The following is a 17,965-nucleotide window of genomic DNA, read 5'->3' as shown; positions in this document are numbered from 1 at the left end:
AAGGTTTCTCCTAATGTCCAGCTGAAATGTCCCCTCCAGTATATGGGACACTGATTCCCCCCCCCCCATGTTTGAGTAATGGCTTCAAGTTACAAGACAGGAGATTGTCAGGAAAAACTTTCTGACAATAAGAGCTGTTCAGCGGTGGAACGGTGTCCTTCAGGAGGTTGTGGACTCTCCTTCCTTGGAGGTTTTTAAGCAGAAGTTGGATGGCCATCTTTCATGGATGCTTTAGATGAGATTCCTGCATTGCAGGGGTTGGAGCAGATCACCCCTGGGGTCCCTTCCAACTCTACAATTCTATGATTCTATGACATCCAATTATATGAAGATAAGGAGTAAATATTTAGCTCTTATAATGCTGGAGATCAATGATGATGAGGATCCTATGTTGTTGTTGTTGTTTAGTCATTTAGTCGTGTCCGACTCTTCGTGACCCCATGGAGCAGAGCACGCCAGGCCCTCCTATCTTCCACTGCCTCCCGCAGTTTAGTCAAACTCATGCTGGTAGCTGCGAGAACACTGTCCAACCATCTCGTCCTCTGTCGTCCCCTTCTCCTTGTGCCCTCTATCTTTCCCAACATCAGGGTCTTTTCCAGGGAGTCTTCTCATGAGGTGGCCAAAGTATTGGAGCCTCAGCTTCAGGATCTGTCCTTCCAGTGAGCACTCAGGGCTGATTTCCTTAAGAATGGAGAGGTTTGATCTTCTTGCAGTCCATGGGACTCTCAAGAGTCTCCTCCAGCACCATAATTCAAAAGCATCAATTCTTCGGCGGAGGATCCTATAGATAACTTTAAAATTAAGCACTATACCAAAGCTAAAAGAAGGCAACTCTGCCCACAGACATACAATCCAATATATGTATTATGATCATTAGCTCTCACACATTGAAATAAATGGGACTTAAGCATGCTCAGCTTGGGCTGGATGATACTCCATGCATTAAGAGCTGCGGGGCATCTCTTGCAGGCATAGCTTGCAGGCTTCTGGACAGAATGTGCTCAAGGCTTAGACACTAAAGCAGCCTAGAGAAACATTGCAGGGATGCAAGGCTGCTTCAGATATGTATCTGCCCCACAAGCTGAACAACTGCAGAATTTAATATTTGGAGTCTTCCTAGCACAAAGCAGCCAACACTCTTATTCTTCATTCTAGAATCTACCCTCCTGCCCTCCCAGTCTACTTTAAGTCCTCCTGGGAAAGACTACCCAGCCTTTCCCAACCTGGTGTCTTCCGGATGTTATTGGACTCATATCTGACCATTGGTCATGTTGCCTAGGGGTAATGGAGCAACATCTGGAGGGCAACAGGCTGGAGAAGACTGGACTAGCCTATGATTATTCTAAAATGGTACCTTGAATGAAGGAATGGCACTGTTGCAGTAGTTAGAGTGACACCACATTCAGTGTTTTGCTCTCCGCCGGAAGCAATATGCACTGAACTGGCAAGGAGATGGATGGATGGATGCCAATACAATGGCATCATGTTATTGTGGGAGATTAGTAGCCAAACCTAGCATTCATATTCTTGCTAGTTAGCATGAGAAGGGGTTAATACAACAGAATTGCATTGCTGATACTCAGATACTCAAACCATAGAAATACAATTGGGAGGGTGGGCTTTGTGTGATGCCATTTCCACTCCGCTGCTGGAAAGGAAGGAGAAAATGATATTTCCTGTTCCTCTCTCTCTTCCGTTGACCAGCAGTGGATGCAAGACATGCCTCCACTTGCTCCAACTTTAGGTACATGCCAAAAGCTGTACCTTTACCTTTACCTATACTGTAAGTATTTTCGCTGCATAGTTTTTACTGCTGCCATTGTAATATTATAAGTGAGTAATTCATCTTTTTAAACTTACTTCCCAAGTCGTTGCCTGATTCTTTGTTAAGCAGGGTGAGATAGGGAGAGCCACAGCTCACTCCATAGCTGGACTTGCTCAAAACAAGGTTTTACAGTCTGATTTCTATGCTTTTAATTTTGCTGCTAAGGGTGGGGTTTTAAAACTCCACTCAACCCCCACAAATGGGCACCTGGAGGGATAAATCACAATTAATATCCTCTCCTGCCCATTAAATCCCATCCCACAGTTATGTGTTTCTTTTACTAGACCTTATTTTTGTAAAGCGCCTAAAGGTTTTCTTACAATCAGGCAGCATATGCAGTTTATTAAATAAAATAGATAAAAACCAGCAGGGAGATGGGTGGAATACTGATAGCAGACACATATCCTTCCAAAGAACTAGTTAGGTTCCCACTTGGGATTTTTCATGAAAATCATTATTATATTCTTCATGCTCCTGAGTTAGGTTCTTCTTGTTTTTATTCCAATAAATTGTATATTTAAAGATGTATGGATTTTCTTTTAAAAAAACAAAACAAATTCTTGTGATAAAGCATTTCCTTGCGAATCAGGTCAAGGCAAAATGTTTCCTTTGCTGGTAATCTCCTAATCTTTATTAGCACAATATTTAACCCTTGTCATGTACCCCTGGAGAGTGCAGCTTAGAAACTAGGTCAGCTTCCCACAAACCCTCATCTAACATTCGGTGTCTGCTTCAAAGTAAATGATAGGATTCCCCACCCCCCAAAACTAAAAGTTAGTGGCAATTCAAACTAGCAGAGTTTATTCTCTGATTATCTAGGCTGCTTTCCCATGTAGCAACTACAGGTTGGGTTTTAACTTCTGTTCCGAAGCCAGCACAAAAGGAAGCATGCTAGTTCAGAGTGTTTCCAAATGTTTCCCGTTATGCTCATTATCTTTCCCTCACAATTGTCCTCCAATGCTCTGTTTGTTGGAAGTCCTCACAAAGAAGCCCCCTTTGGTGGCTTCGGCAGGGCAATTTGGCATGGGGAGGCCAAGGTGGGACTGGCATGCACGTTCCCATGCTCCCTGCTCATGTCTTCATTCACTATTCAGGCACAACTAAAGGGTTAATTCCATTAGCACTGAAGTCAACTAGCCAAAAGGGATACGGCTGGAGGTGTTGCTTAGCAACCAAGAAGAGGGGCATAAATTTGCTGAGGTGCCATGTGTCCTGATTAGTTCTGTAGTTCAGAGGGAGTTTTCCCCCTTGTATTGGTTGAATGTCTCTCTCTGATGTACAAAGTCCAAAATAAGAAAGACAAGACCTCTCTGTTCCTTTCTTCTCAAATTATACCAGTGTCCTCAGTACTGGTGCTGACATTTAAAGCCCTAAAAGGCCTTGGTTCTGTATACCTGAAGGAGTGTCTCCACCCCCATCGTTCAGCCCAGACACTGAGGTCCAGCGCCAAGGACCTTCTGGCGGTTCCCTCATTGCGAGAAGTGAGGTTACAGGGAACCAGACAGAGGGCCTTCTTGGTAGTGGCGCCCGCCCTGTGGAACGCCCTCCCTTCAGATGTGAAGGAAATAAGTAGCTATCTTATCTTTAAAAGACAACTGAAGGCAGCCCTGTTTAGGGAAGTTTTTAATATTTAATGCTGCATTGTTTTTAACACTCGATTGGAAGCCGCCCAGAGTGGCTGGCGAAAACTATTCCCTGTTTAGGGAAGTTTTTAACGCTCAATGCTGTACAGTGGAACTTTGGGTTACATTACCGGGCCCCCCGGAAGTGTTTTGCTGCGTGCGCAGAAGTGGTCTACTGCTGTGCGTGCATGCACAGAAGCAAAAAAATGCTTCTGCGCATGTGCAGAAGTGCTAAATCGTGCCATGCGCAGAAGTGGCACCTCCAGTAGTGTAAACTTCAGGATACAGCCGGACCTCAGGAATGGATCCCATTCGCAACCAGAGGTACCACTGTGTTGTGCTTTTAATATACGATTGGGAGCCGCCCAGAGTGGCTGGGGAAACCCAGCCAGATGGGTGGGATATAAATAATAATAATAATAATAATAATAATAATAATAATAATAATAATAATAATAATAATTATTATTATTATTATTATTATTATTATTATTATTATTATTATTATTATTATTTGCTATAGGTTTTATTTTCTCTCCAGTCTCCACCTGCATCATTTAAGTGACTTTGCTAACACTATTTACTCTCACACTATACATTATGACTCACCAAGCCAGACTCACATGGCCTATCAACCATCTATTGCGGCTTGTGAGATACTTAACAAACTTCCTTTCTGAAGTCCAAGCAAGGCAAAAAAAAAAACAACCTCTCAACCCCTAGGAGACTCATTGAGCATCTCTGTAGCATCCCTCTAGGGCAGGGGTAGCCAATGTGGTGCCTTCCAGATGTTTTGGACTGCATCTTTCATCGGCCCCAGCCAGCTTGCTTAATGAGAAGAGATAACGGGAATCCTGAATACTGCGAATAATTCAGAAAAGATTTTTAGGTGAACACTCAGTTCATCCTGGCTACTGGCAAGGCTTCCTTGATTTCACCCTATATAAACAGAGTGCATGCCCTGGAATAGAATTATAAAATAATACCCCATATTCCCTGCAGATGCACATTGCAGGAGATGATGAATAGTGATAGGCTTTTTGGAATAACTTGCTCAGCAATTCTGATCTTCTCATTAAGGATTCTCAATAGGCTTCGGAGGAACTCCAGGGTTCCACAGAACATAATTTGAAAACCACTGGGGAAGCCGCAAAAGATTGAGGGGTGTGTGTGTGTGTTATAAGACTGTTGGAAGGGGCAAAACAACCTTCCTCCAGGTCAAACCCCTTGTCACAAGGGAGGGCATCCATCTATCAGCCTCACACACAGTAATCCATACAATCCAAAGCATGGTGTTTATAAGTAGCAAGTAGCAAAAAGGTACTAACCCTCCAGATAGCAAGTAAGTGCTTTCCCTTCTTAGAAACTAAATGTGGGAAGGACTGTAACTCAGTGGCTCAGCATCAGCTTGCATGCAGAAGCTTCTATTGCAGGTACCTTCAGTTATGAATGGGAGCGACCCAGGCCTCCAAGTGTCCCTATTTTCCAAGGACAGTCACAGATTTACAGAAGTCATCCCTGTTTCTGATTTGATCCAGGACAGCTGTCTACCAGCTCCACCTGCTACGGAGGCTGAGACCCTACATGCCTGCGGACTGTCTTGCCAGAGTGGTGCATGCTCTAGTTATCTCCCGCTTGGACTACTGTAATGTGCTCTACGTGGGGCTACCTTTGAAGGTGACCCGGAAACTGCAATTAATACAGAATGCGGCAGCTAGCCGGTTGACTGGGAGTGGCCGCCGGAACCTCGTAACATCTATCTTGAAAGACCTACATTGCCTCACAGTACGTTTCCAAGCACAATTCAAAGTGTTGGTGCTGACCTTTAAAGCCCTAAATGGCCTCGGTCCTGTATACCTGAAGGAGCGTCTCCACCCCCATCGTTCAGCCCAGACACTGAGGTCCAGCGCCAAGGACCTTCTGGCGGTTCCCTCATTGCGAGAAGTGAGGTTACAGGGAACCAGACAGAGGGCCTTCTTGGTAGTGGCGCCCGCCCTGTGGAACGCCCTCCCTTCAGATGTGAAGGAAATAAGTAGCTATCTTATCTTTAAAAGACAACTGAAGGCAGCCCTGTTCAGGGAAGTTTTTAATATTTAATGCTGTATTGTTTTTAACACTCGATTGGAAGCCGCCCAGAGTGGCTGGCGAAAACTATTATCATTATTATTATTATTATTATTATTATTATCCCAGAATGTCCCGCTTTTCCTTAGGATATCCCTATTTTCATCAGAGAATTGTTAGAGGGTATGGAGTTATGCGACCCCCCCAAGCCAATGAGATAAGGAACAATACAACCTTTAGAAGACATCTTAAGTTTCCTGTGTTCCTACAAATGGATTAACAAGCCTAATTCGAAATGTCACCATAAGTGACCTTCAGATCAGTCTTGTTGGGTCCGTATTTCCTATCACAAATCTTCTAAGGCATCTTCTCCCAAGCTACACTCCACCTGTGTATTTTCTTTTCAATTATCTTCAAACTGCATACTATAAATATGAACTCCTGCAAGCCAATTACTTCTTATGACTTCACCCCAGCAAAGAAACTCTGAACCTAGAAGCAATCAGAGGCGAAATGAACTCTTATATGTAACCCATTTTTATTTCAGATGAAATCAAGTTTGTTGCTGGAGTGGAGAATAGGGCCCATGAATTTTGCATGATTTTCCAGTTCGTGGAAACCAATTATTCACTTGTTGCCTCAAAAATATGGGTAACGAAAGAAAAACAATTTGGATAAAGCAGCACGGCAAGCTTTTGTTTTAATGCTATTATTTTATGAGAAGCTGGGGACAAATAAAAGAGGGGGGACCTGGGGGGAAATGCAAGAAAGGGTGATTGCTTTTGCAGTGCCCATAAGGAAAGGGCTAGTAAAACCAATGTAGGGCAGTGTTTGTGCATATACAATGAGGTAACCAAAGTTAAATTAGCTTACGAAGGGACATGTGAAACTTATAGCCTTTGGAGGCCTGTTTGGAGAAGTTATTGCATTGGGTTAACCAAGAAAAAAATTTTAATTGCTTATGCTTTAGGCCAAATGTTGGTACTTGCGGTGGATAGAGCAGGGGCAGGGAAGAGTTTAATTACAGGAGTACAAGTAAATCTCAGAAGCAACCAGAAGGTTTAAAATTATTTCCAAGCCCCATCAAACTCTTTCATTATATTTGCATTCATATCACATGAGACTGGCCATGGATGGCTCTAACAGGGTGCCATTGCATCCTGCTTTACAGATGGCAATCCTTTAACTGAAGAAGACCTCTATCTGAAGGGCAGCCTGGCCCAAGTCCAGTTTAAAAATGAGGAGCCATAAAAACTTCTGGGAAATGATATATAACGAGATGAAGAAAATGTTGAAATATACATTTATTAAAAAACCAGAAGCATTTTTATTAGGCATTGTAGGAGATGATATAAATAGAAATGATTGTAAGTTGTTCTTATATGCAATGACAGCAGCAAGAATCTTAGTGGCATAAAAATGGAAGCAAGAAGAATTACCGACGAAAGAAGAATGGAGGATGAAATTGATGGACTATGCAGAACTTGATAAACAGGAAGAATTTGAAACATTTGTAGGTTTGCAGGAAGTTTTGTAAGGGGAACAATTTAAACTATTGCCTTATTGAACGAAAGGTTGACATTGGTTATGATATGAAGGTAATATGAATTTAAGAAATGCAGGAGAAATTATAAAAACAGGAGATCATCAGAGGAGCTGATGGAAGTCCAAAAGATTGTATAAGAGGTGGAAATTTGTAAAATGTATGACAATATAAATGTTTTAAAATGAATAAAAAATTATTAAAAAATAAAATAAAAATGAGGAGCCATAAGAAAGGAGAACAAAGGCTTTGAAGTTGCCCATCAATAGCTCCTGAATAGGCATGTGGGCCACCTTGCCCCAGTCTCCTCCACTGCGGTGAGATGTGTTCTTATTTAAATTATAGTAATTATATCTGGGGGATGCGGGTGGCGCTGTGGGTTAAACCACAGAGCCTAGAACTTGCCAATCAGAAGGTCGGCAGTTCGAATCCCCGCAACGGGGTGAGCTCCTATTGCTCGGTCCTTGCTCCTGGCAACCTAGCAGTTCGAAAGCACGTCAAAGTGCAAGTAGCTACCGTATTTTTTGCTCTATTGGAGCACCGGACCATAGGACGCACCGGACCATAGGACGCACCGGACCATAGGAGGGGGAGAACAGGAAAAAATAATAATTTCTTGTTCTCCCCCTCTAAAACAAGGTGCGTTCTGTGCGTTCAAGGTGCGTTCACCCGAAGCCTCCAGAGCCCAGTGGGAGTTCCCGCTGGGCTCTGGAGGCTTTGGGTTCCTTTTGACCTGCTCTTTGGGGCTGGCGGGGGGGAGCGCTGCTTTCCCCCATCACCAGCCCAAAAGACCAGGTCAGGGAACAGCGGGAAGGCGGCGCTCCGCCTCCCCCCTGTCCCCGAGCTTGTGGGGCTGGCGGTGGGGAAAGCAGCGCTTCTCCCCCACTGCCAGCCTCCAAACCAGGTTGGGGAAGAGCATATGCAAATCCATGTCCTTTTCGCTTCCTATTTACTTTTGTACTTCTTCTTTTCTGATGATTCCTTTTTTAAAAGCTTGCCACCACATCAAGCATCATCTTGCCTGGCTGCAGCAATCTTGTGGCTTTCCTGGGAATAAAATACCCTTGGGAATGATGCTATGTTATCATTCCCAGGAGTATTCTTCGGGGGGGGGGAGGTGGCTGATCCCAAGGGGAGACTTTGAACACTGAGTGTGGGGGCTGGGAGTGAAGAAGAAGGAGACTAGAGCTCCATGACATGTAGGATTTATCAGCCCTGTTGTGTCTCTCTTCTTGGCTGATTGGCAAAGGAACCTTTTCCTCTTGTGATGGATCGTAAACCCTTGTTCCTCACTCCTGAGCTGAGCATGCGCTGGATATGTCAGCTGTTCTATTGCTGTAATATTTTGAGTCTGAGTGTAAAGTACATGCCCAGCCTTTTCGGCCAGTTCAGATGGTGTGATAGCACTTTGATGATGTGGCTTTATCTCAGAGTCAGCCTAAATGAGCTGAGGCTTCATTTTATACAGCAATGTCTCATGTGGATGTCTGCTTCCGATAACAGTTTAATGGAGGGTAATTTCCTTCAGATGCGTCAAGTGAAAATAAAAGCCTCTGCATTTCCTGTTCATTTTATCTCACCCTTAAAACATGGCACTAAACAAGGACTGTATACAATTCCATCTCTGCCTGTAGTGTCCAATCCACTTTCTTAGGACCGGGCCAGGGAAACTTTTTGAGAATATGCAGCCTGAAGAATGGTCTCGGAAAGGATTTTCCAAAATGTCATTGACACATGGTAGGCACCAATTTGAAAGATAAAATTGTGAGAAGCCTTCCCAGCTTCAAAGCTTTCTAGCCTTGAAAATCCTAGTTAAAAGTGTACAGAAGAGTCACACCATGAGTCCCAGGATCATAGGTTGGAGTCAGTCCCAAAAACCAACCCCACAGCAAGTCCAGCATCCAATCTTTAAAGTAATCATGGCGGTGCAATGTAGACTGAGACCACAGCATGCAAAGAAGGGAAGTTTAATCGTTCCTTTTCCCACTATGATTTCCCCCAGAATCAGCCCCACACCAAGTAGTGAAAAGTGAGTGGAAGCTCCCATTGGTGCCCATGGGAGATTTTTTCTATTTGCTACTTAGAGCATGGAGGCGGCTGGGAATGATGGTACAGGAGATAATAAACAAACCTTTCGTCCCCACATGCAGTGATCCTGATCTGGATAAGGGCCCCACAAGCTTACTTTTAAGTTTAAATATGCTACATGGAGCTGCCTACTCTTTAACATAATCTATAATTTTGACCTTCAGACCTCCTTGCCTATCTAGGAAAATGGCAACAAGGAAGTAAAGCAAAGAGGTCTGGTTTTACGGGGAGAAAAAGAGTGTACAGGGGTATCTCAGTTTTCGAATGTCTCCACTGACGAACATTTCGGTTTTCGAACACCATAAACCCAGAAGTACATGCTTCGGTTTTCGAACACACCTCAGAAGTCAAACATGCCACGTAGCTTCCGCTGAGTGCAAGATCCTGAGGCCTAGCTGCTGGCTGTTGAGTTTTTGGTTTTCAAACGTTTCAGAACTCGAACTGTCTTCCGGAGCGGATTACGCTCGAAAACCGAGGTACCACTGTAATTGCTACTGGTGTTGCAGATGCACTACTTTCTGCCTTAGTAACACTGAAATGTTACTGTAGTAACACTGAAATGTTACTGTAGCAACACTTAGTAACACTGAAATGTAAGACTGAAGGGAAATGACAAAGAAGTCAGTTTAAGTAAGGGTGCAGTCTAGGCTGTGGACAAAAGTAATAGTCTCAAAGGAAGCTAGAGGGCAATGGAAAGCAAGATTGGCTCAAACCACCCTAGAATGGAAGCTGACCATGCACTTCAACCCTGACCCAGCTTTGAATGCACTTTTGGTCAACATTTCACTAGTCATGTTTTAATGCGTATTAAATAGACTAAGTACCGTGGGTGCCTCTTCTGCACAGTTTTCCTTCTGCATGGGAGTCGCTGGAACTTCAGGGGCAGATCTCGCAGCCTTCCTTTTGGCTTTCTCCATCTGAATGTTAGTGAAATAGTTGACAGCTGCAAACTCAATCAGCGCAGAGAAGACGAAGGCGAAGCACACGGCAATGAACCAGTCCATGGCAGTGGCGTAGGAGACTTTGGGCAAAGAATGCCGCGCACTGATGCTCAGAGTTGTCATGGTCAAAACCGTTGTTATCCCTGTAAAAAGAAAAGAAGCAAAGCAACACTGCTGCATTTGAGAATCATATCATTTTTTAAAAAAAAAAATCACTCCAATATATTTGGGGCCATAGCCGAATACAAAATGGCGCAAGCTGAAATAGTTTGGAAGTGTTTCAACACTCTCCTTACCAAAGGGGGGGAGTGCATGTGAGGATTTCATTAAAAAGCATTGAGACAAATGAGACCCCAGCTGAAATTAAAGTGGGGAGGATGAAACACTGTATGAGTGAGGTATTGATTGATTGATTGATTGATTGATTGATTGATTGCAATCATATCCCTTTTCCTAGCCCAAGGAACTCAAGGTAGTGTCAGGGCTGGGTCCAGATGTCGGTCAGCACACAGGAAGCAGAGACTATTGGTGCAGTTAATTCTTTATTCAAGAATATGCCATACAACTTAGCAAAACTCCCAGCAGGACTTGCTCTGCTAGTTCCCAGGACTGACAGTCCTCGCCTTCCGCTTCCTCTAAGGCAGTGTTTCCCAAACGTTTTTGGGCAACGGCACACCTGCTTACCGGAAAAAAATCTCGCGGCACACCACCATTAAAGCCCCGCCCCGTGACGTCAGCGCGCAGCGTCACGCCGGGAGGGACGCACAAAAGTGAACGTTTTTCCCCTCCCCCTTGCCGGGGTGGGAGGAGGCAGCAGAGCGAGGGCAGCTGAGGCGGCGGCGGCAGCTGAGGCGGCGGCGGCTGCGATAGCGGGCGGAGGAGGAGCCGTCGCCGGGAGTTGCTGCTGCTGCTGTTGCTGCTGCTGCCCGGACATGCCGGCCTCCTCCTCCTCCGCTGTCTCGCGCTCCTCCCTTTTGCGCGCGCTGCCCCGCCGCTCGGCACGACCACCGCGGAGCCGCCCCCGGCTCGACGCGGATCCTCGCCGCCGCCGCCTCTCGCCGCCGCCTCTCGCCCGCCTCCCTCCCACGGCACACCAGCCGGTGTCTCACGGCACACTAGTGTGCCGCGGAACACCGGTTGGGAAACACTGCTCTAAGGCTCCTCCTCTGCCAGATGCTTTCCAAGCAGTCTCAGACTTCGCCTGTGCGCCTGTAATCTCTGCTCCACTCTACACATCACATTGCACGTCCTTGGAGACTAGCAGAGAGGGGAGCTTGTCGCAGTAGGAGAGGCAGGCCCCTGGGATTTTTCTGCAGCCTCTTGCCCCCACCCCCTCTGCTTTAGCCTCTGAGTCAGAACAGTTCCCGGTCACCAACTCTCCTTGCTCCCTCTATCCTGCTGCCTCTCAGCCTCCAATCCCTCCTCCCACTCTTCTCCCTCTGACCTCCATCAACTACCTGGCTCTGAGCCTTCCTCCTCTGGGGTTTCCCATGGGGGTCTCCCGCCTGGTGCCTCCTACCACTCTTCATCATCCAGCCAGTCCATGACAGGTGGCATACATGGTTCTCCCTCTCCTCAGTTAATCCCCACAACAGCTCTGCAAAGTAGGTTTGGCTGAGAGGCAATGAGAGGTCAACCAACAAGCTTCTAGGTAGGTTTGGCTGAGAAGTCACCCAACGAGCTTCATGGTCAAGGGCAGATTCGAACCCTCGGTCTCCCAGGTACTAGTCCAGCACTCACTGGAGAGCCAGTGTGGTGTAGTGGTTAAGAACAGTAGACTTGTAATCTGGTGAACTGGGTTCGTGTCTCCGCTCCTCCACATGCAGCTGCTGGGTGACCTTGGGCTAGTCACACTTCTTTGAAGTCTCTCAGCCCCACTCACCTCACAGAGTGTTTGTTGTGGGGGAGGAAGGGAAATGAGAATGTTAGCCGCTTTGAGACTCCTTAGGGTAGTGATAAAGCGGGATATCAAATCCAAACTCTTCTTCTTCTTCTTCTAGCCACAATGCCACACTGACTGTTAGTGTCTAAGTTACTCTAGTGTGGTGAAAACTCTCCTTTAACAGCACCATAACTATGTTAGATTAATGCAGAAGTTAAAACTATGGCCTCACCCATTCCGTATTTTTATTCCTAGCTACTAGAGATAGCCAGGATCCATGAGACATCACAGGAATTAACATGGGGGCTGCCATTACACACGCACGCTAATATCATCTGGATAAAGTTGCATGCACTCATTATAAGCACTGAAAACAAATTCATAATTTTACATTAAAATGGAGTCATTACTTCCGTGAAAGAATGCGTAGAATTCTGATTGTGGTCAAAAAAGTTTTCATACTTGAAAATTGATCAAGGTCTTGGTGGACCAGTCAACTGATTATTTTTCCGCCTGTTTTAGCAATTGAAACCTGCTGTGCTATGTGCTGTATGATTTTCCAGTGTATTTTTAAAGACATACCACCACAGATTGAAACCCGGGGTCCAATACATCTTGTTATTGCTTTTTTAAAAAATCTTACTTAGTTGTGGTCTACCTGACCCCAATAGCAATTAAAGTGTATTATCCAAGGAGGGTGTGTGTGTGTGTGTGTGTGTGTGTGTGTGTGTGTGTGTCAAAAACCTATTTTTTGCAAACCTAAAAGGCTCCACTGAAGCTCAGAGCTCTAAATGACAGTGATTCCACTGCAAATTCTGTTTATGGCTCTCTCTCTCTCTTTCTCCACCAGAAGGCAGAGAGGAAGAATGAACTCAATATTGCTTTAAAATAACATGAGAGACTATACATTTTAATAAAGCAGCCAAGGAGACAGCGGTATGTGATCAAATACAGCAGTACAGTGTTCCTCCTGACAGTTCTGTAATATAGCTCTAATGATATGGAACAATCCACTTACAGCTCTTGGACTGAGGCTGCAGCTTGAATTAGTACAGAGCATAACCACCTTGGGGAAAGGCTCTCTGTGTTCTGCAATGCTGTGTGCATGTGTGTGCATGCACACATGTGCTCATTCCAGCAAAAGGAAAGCTGTACATGGAAAGTTTGTGGTTAGACAATACAGTTTCAAAACTGTATCTGTGTCACAATGCACACTGGAGACATTATTATTATTATTATTATTATTATTATTATTATTATTATTATTTATACCCCGCGCATCTGGCTGGGTTTCTCCAGCCACTCTGGGCATCTGACAGCACATATAAAAACATATTTAATGTGGATTCAGGATCACCTGAAGTGTGGGTTTGATATGCACATTCCCATCTGCCATGCAATGCAGAAGAAAATAAAGAAATTAAGAGAAGCAGAGAGGAGGTGACCTCAACATTTGCTAGACCTACACTGAAAAGACCTACACTGGCTCCCAGTACGTTTCTGAGCACAATTGGTGCTGACCTTTAAAGCCCTAAACGGCCTCAGCCCAGTATACCTGAAGGAGCGTCTCCACTTCCATCATTCTGCCTGGACACTGAGGTCCAGCTCCGAGGGCCTTCTGGCGGTTCCCTCGCTGCAAGAAGCCAAGTTACAGGGAACCTGGCAGAGGGCCTTCTCAGTAGTGGCACTCGCCCTGTGGAACGCCCTCCCACCAGATGTCAAAGAGAAAAATAACTACCAAATTTTTAGAAGCCATCTGAAGGCAGCCCTGTTTAGGGAAGCTTTTAATGTTTAATTGGTTATTGTATTTTAGTGTTTTGTTGGAAGCCGCCCAGAGTGGCTGGAGAAACCCAGCCAGATGGGCGGGGTATAAATAATAAATTATTATTATTATTATTATTATTATTAAACTACAGTCCATTGAAATGAGGCTGAGCCCAAGGGATCTTGGGTAGAAAACTGTCATTTCGGAGCAGCTTTCCTTACTCAAGATTGATGCCTCTAACAATGGCAGGCCAGATGCCTCATTAAATAAAGATCAGATACTGTAAGGGGCGCAAATAAGGTTTCAGCAGTCGACAGCATCAACAATCTGGCCAAACTGAGGGCACTAAGAAACAATTCAGGGTCACTGAGGACCATTGGCAATGCACAATAACTGTCCCCCCCCGCCCCCGCCCTGAGGTATGAACAGAGACATGGAATTTGGAAGGTTGCCATGGTAACTGGGTGTGATGTCACAAGAAGAGGTTGGGGTCTTTGGCACGAGGCTTGGGGACAGCTGAGATCTTGGATGAAGGCAGGCCGGGTGAGATACCTTGGACTCCAGTGCTGTACGGCTGTGGGGAACAAGCCCCTCTTGAGCTGACCATGCTGACTAAAGGTGTAAATATGTGTAACTAAACCATATTTCTGAAGACACATCCTAACTCTCATGGGAACACAGGCCCTGGAATCTTGCCACAGCTTAGCAGAGTTTGGGGGCGGCATCCAACCTTTGTAACACGATGCCCAAGTTGCTGCTCTCCTTGCTGTGTCCAGCAGGGCAAAAGTTTGGAGACTTGGCCTCAGATCCATGAGGGATCACCCCAAAGAGTTGCTTCCCTTCTGGCAGCCTCCAAGAGGCAGCCACTTTCCAGATCTCATGCTGGAGAGTTGGGCAGTACAAGCAGAAAACACAGGGGAGGGGAATTGTGTTGCATTATGTAGACAAGGATTGTATCCTACTGGAAGACAATTCCTTTATTTGGGAACTTACACATTTTATTTTGAAGGGGCCTTTCAGATTAAAATAGTAATTCCAAACATAACAAAAGACTACTGTTAATCCTTCTGATTCTCTCTGGGTATATACACAGAAGCACAGCAGAGAAGTGCTCCCCGGATATTTAATTGTTAAGTATTATCCTATCGCGTATTTCATTAAAAACTCAAGTCTTTTTAAAGAGAGTATCAGATTGCCTAATTGGCATATGAATGCTAATATATTTATGTTGTAGCCTAAACGGTGACTGTTCTTATTCCTCACGTAATCCAAATAAAACTGGTGACATTGATATTAATGGGAACAATTCACTTTGCTGCTTGGAGGGAAAATGGCAGGATTATCACTTGGCACTTTTTAAGGAAGCTCTTTATCTGTTAAATCTTTCTGCAGGAAGACTACTAGGAATGAAATTCAACCGGGAATATGGAAAGAGAGCATACCCTCCAACATTTCTCCAAAGAAAATAGGGACATCCTATCCCATAATAATAATTTTATTATTTATACCTCACCCATCTGACTGGGTTGGCCCAGCCATTCTGGGTGGCTTCCAACACATATAAAAACACAATAAAGCATTAAACATTTTTTAAAAACTTCCCTATGAAGGGCTGCCTTCAGATGTCTTCTGAAGGTTTATAGTTACTTATCTCCTTGGCTCGGGGTCACATAACCATACCCTCCAACATTTCTCCAATGAAAATAGGGATGTCCTAAGGCAGACGTGTCCAAAGTCCTTTTCGGGGGCCTAATCCAGCCTGCCGGTCAATTTAATCCAGCCCCTGTGGCAGTATATGTCCTTGGGTAAAATCCTTTAAAAAGCTCAGCAACTTCAATCCTAAAAAAAGTTCAACAACTTTGGCCGGCCCTCATGCATGTTCACTTCATCAAATCTAACCCTTTTGGAAAAGGTTTGGGCACCCCTGTCTAAGGAAAAGTGGGACATTCCAGGATCAGATTAGAAACCGGGACAGCTTCTGTAAATTTGGGACTGTCCCTGGAAAATAGAGACACTTGATTAGTCTGCTTCTGGTGAGTAGAATGACATAATATTCGCCTCAGACAGAGAAATGTATTAGCTGGCCCTTGCCCTTCCTCTAGTGTCACACCTAGAACATCTCACTGTTTCATAAGCATTTTTTGCAAGGGAGGGGGATGATGAAACCCTGATCCATTGTTCATGTTTATTTTACATGAAACTGGCTCACATTAGCTATCCCTGGCTCTTGGCATCAGCTGTACTTATAAGAGTTTCCTATTGAAAACTTTTCACCCAGACAAAAGCTGCTGGGTCTCTGTAAACATTAAAAATATAAAGAGCTTCTTCATGCCTGCTTGAAGATGGAGAAATGTAATCTGAATGGCTACGCAAGACCCTGCTTCTCATATAATCAAATCTAACAAGACAAAGGCAGGCCACTGGGAGCCTGAAGCTCCTTTGATGGGAAAGAGAACAAACAAAGCAGGAAACACTGAACTGTACTTCTTGGAACGATGGAATTTTCCAAACTTGCTGAAAGACTGCTAGCTGGAAAAAAAATCCATAGAAACTATAAAGTATTTTTTTTTAAGCATTTTCACCTTTGAGCACAAAGACCAGCAAATGATGGTTTATTGCTACAAATGTATCACTTCAGGGTGCGTTCAGATGGGGACTTAATACCACCAATGGTTTATTGGCAACTAGGTTTTTTGGTCCCATCACCTGCTTGCAAATAGAAGGGGAAGAAATGGAGGCAGTGAGAGATTTTACTTTCTTGGGCTCCATGATCACTGCAGATGGTGACAGCAGTCACGAAATTAAAAGACGCCTGCTTCTTGGGAGAAAAGTGATGACAAACCTAGACAGCATCTTAAAAAGCAGACATCAGCTTGCCGACAAAGGTCCATATAGTTAAAGCTATGGTTTTCCCAGTAGAGATGTATGGAAGTGAGAGTTGGACCATAAAGAAAGCTGATCGCCAAAGAATTGATGCTTTTGAATTATGGTGCTGGAGGAGACTCTTGAGAGTCCCATGGACTTCAAGAAGATCAAACCTATCCATTCTGAAGGAAATCAGCCCTGAGTGCTCACTGGAAGGACAAATCCTGAAGCTGAGGCTCCAATACTTTGGCCACCTCATGAGAAGAGAAGATTCCCTGGAAAAGACCCTGATGTTGGGAAAGATGGAGGGCACAAGGAGAAGGGGACGACAGAGGACGAGATGTTTGGACTGTGTTCTCAAAGCTACTAACATGAGTTTGGCCAAACTGCGGGAGGCAGTGGAAGACAGGCGTGCCTGGCGTGCTCTGGTCCATGGGGTCACGAAGAGTCAGACACGACTAAACGACTAAACAACAACAAGGTTTTTTAACTGATTGGATTTTCCATGGAAAGGGTAAGTCTAGATTAAAGCTGCAATACCTGGTTTCCTGGGAGTAAGCCTCATTGGGTTAGGTGGGACTTCCAAGTAGACACTTCTAGGCTTGTTAGGTAAATAAGGGGGAAAATACAGGCTGGCATTTGGATGACATTGTGTGGAGCTCAAGAAGCTTGCCTGCAGGAGCAGCACCCATCCTACAACAAACAATTCTCTGGCAACACACACAGTACAGCAAACGCATTGCTAAATGCTCATCAGCCTTACTTATACAGGACAGTCAAAGGCAACAATGTTATTTAAGTTACCATGGATCATTTGCAACCTTCTGAACTCCACTTGGCCAACCCCTGTCGTAATTGACAGCCACCCACCACAGCCCATTACAGCATAGACATCATCACCTGCCTGCTAGGTGCACATACAAAAACTATCCCACTAAAGATAGTCATGTCAGCCATGGGGGTGGGGAGGGAATCCAAAATTCCTCCAATTTAGAATCCTTTCTCTCAGGTTATTTGTGTGGGGTGTCTGTGTGTGAGGGAGAGTCTCCAACCAACCCTCTGAATCAGGGTTTCCTGAACTTGTGTCTCCAGCTTTTTTTGGACTACAATTCCCATTATCCCTAGCTAGCAGGACCAGTGGTCAGGGATGATGGGAACTGTAGTTCAAAAACAGCTGGAGACCCAGGTTTGGGAAACACTGATCGAGTCATATTAGGAGTTCAGGGCAACTCAAAAACTTTTGTGACCTTTTGGTTAGCCCAATAAAGGCATTGCCCTAATATGGATTTCTGAATCCATTCCACCATTATTTATTTATTCATGAATTTAATAATCTGCACTTTTGTAAAAATCAAGCAAGGTGGAGTACA

The 17,965-nt window shown here is 44.7% G+C and overlaps 1 protein-coding gene across 1 annotated transcript in view; it reads right to left on the bottom strand.

Annotated features, from left to right (window-relative positions):
• The window catches only part of GABRA4 (gamma-aminobutyric acid type A receptor subunit alpha4), a 60,449-nt gene that overhangs the window by 5,986 nt on the left and 36,498 nt on the right, over positions 1–17,965 (bottom strand). The window contains exon 8 of the mRNA XM_081208917.1: positions 9,967–10,226. Within this exon, the coding sequence (XP_081065043.1) occupies positions 9,967–10,226 (260 nt within the window). The remainder of the gene's footprint in view (positions 1–9,966; positions 10,227–17,965) is intronic.

Source organism: Podarcis bocagei (assembly GCF_964188305.1).
Source record: "Podarcis bocagei genome assembly, chromosome: 9".
Lineage (NCBI taxonomy): Eukaryota > Metazoa > Chordata > Lepidosauria > Squamata > Lacertidae > Podarcis > Podarcis bocagei.
Note: the sequence above shows the minus strand (reverse complement) of the source record. Positions and strands in the feature narration are given on the sequence as shown.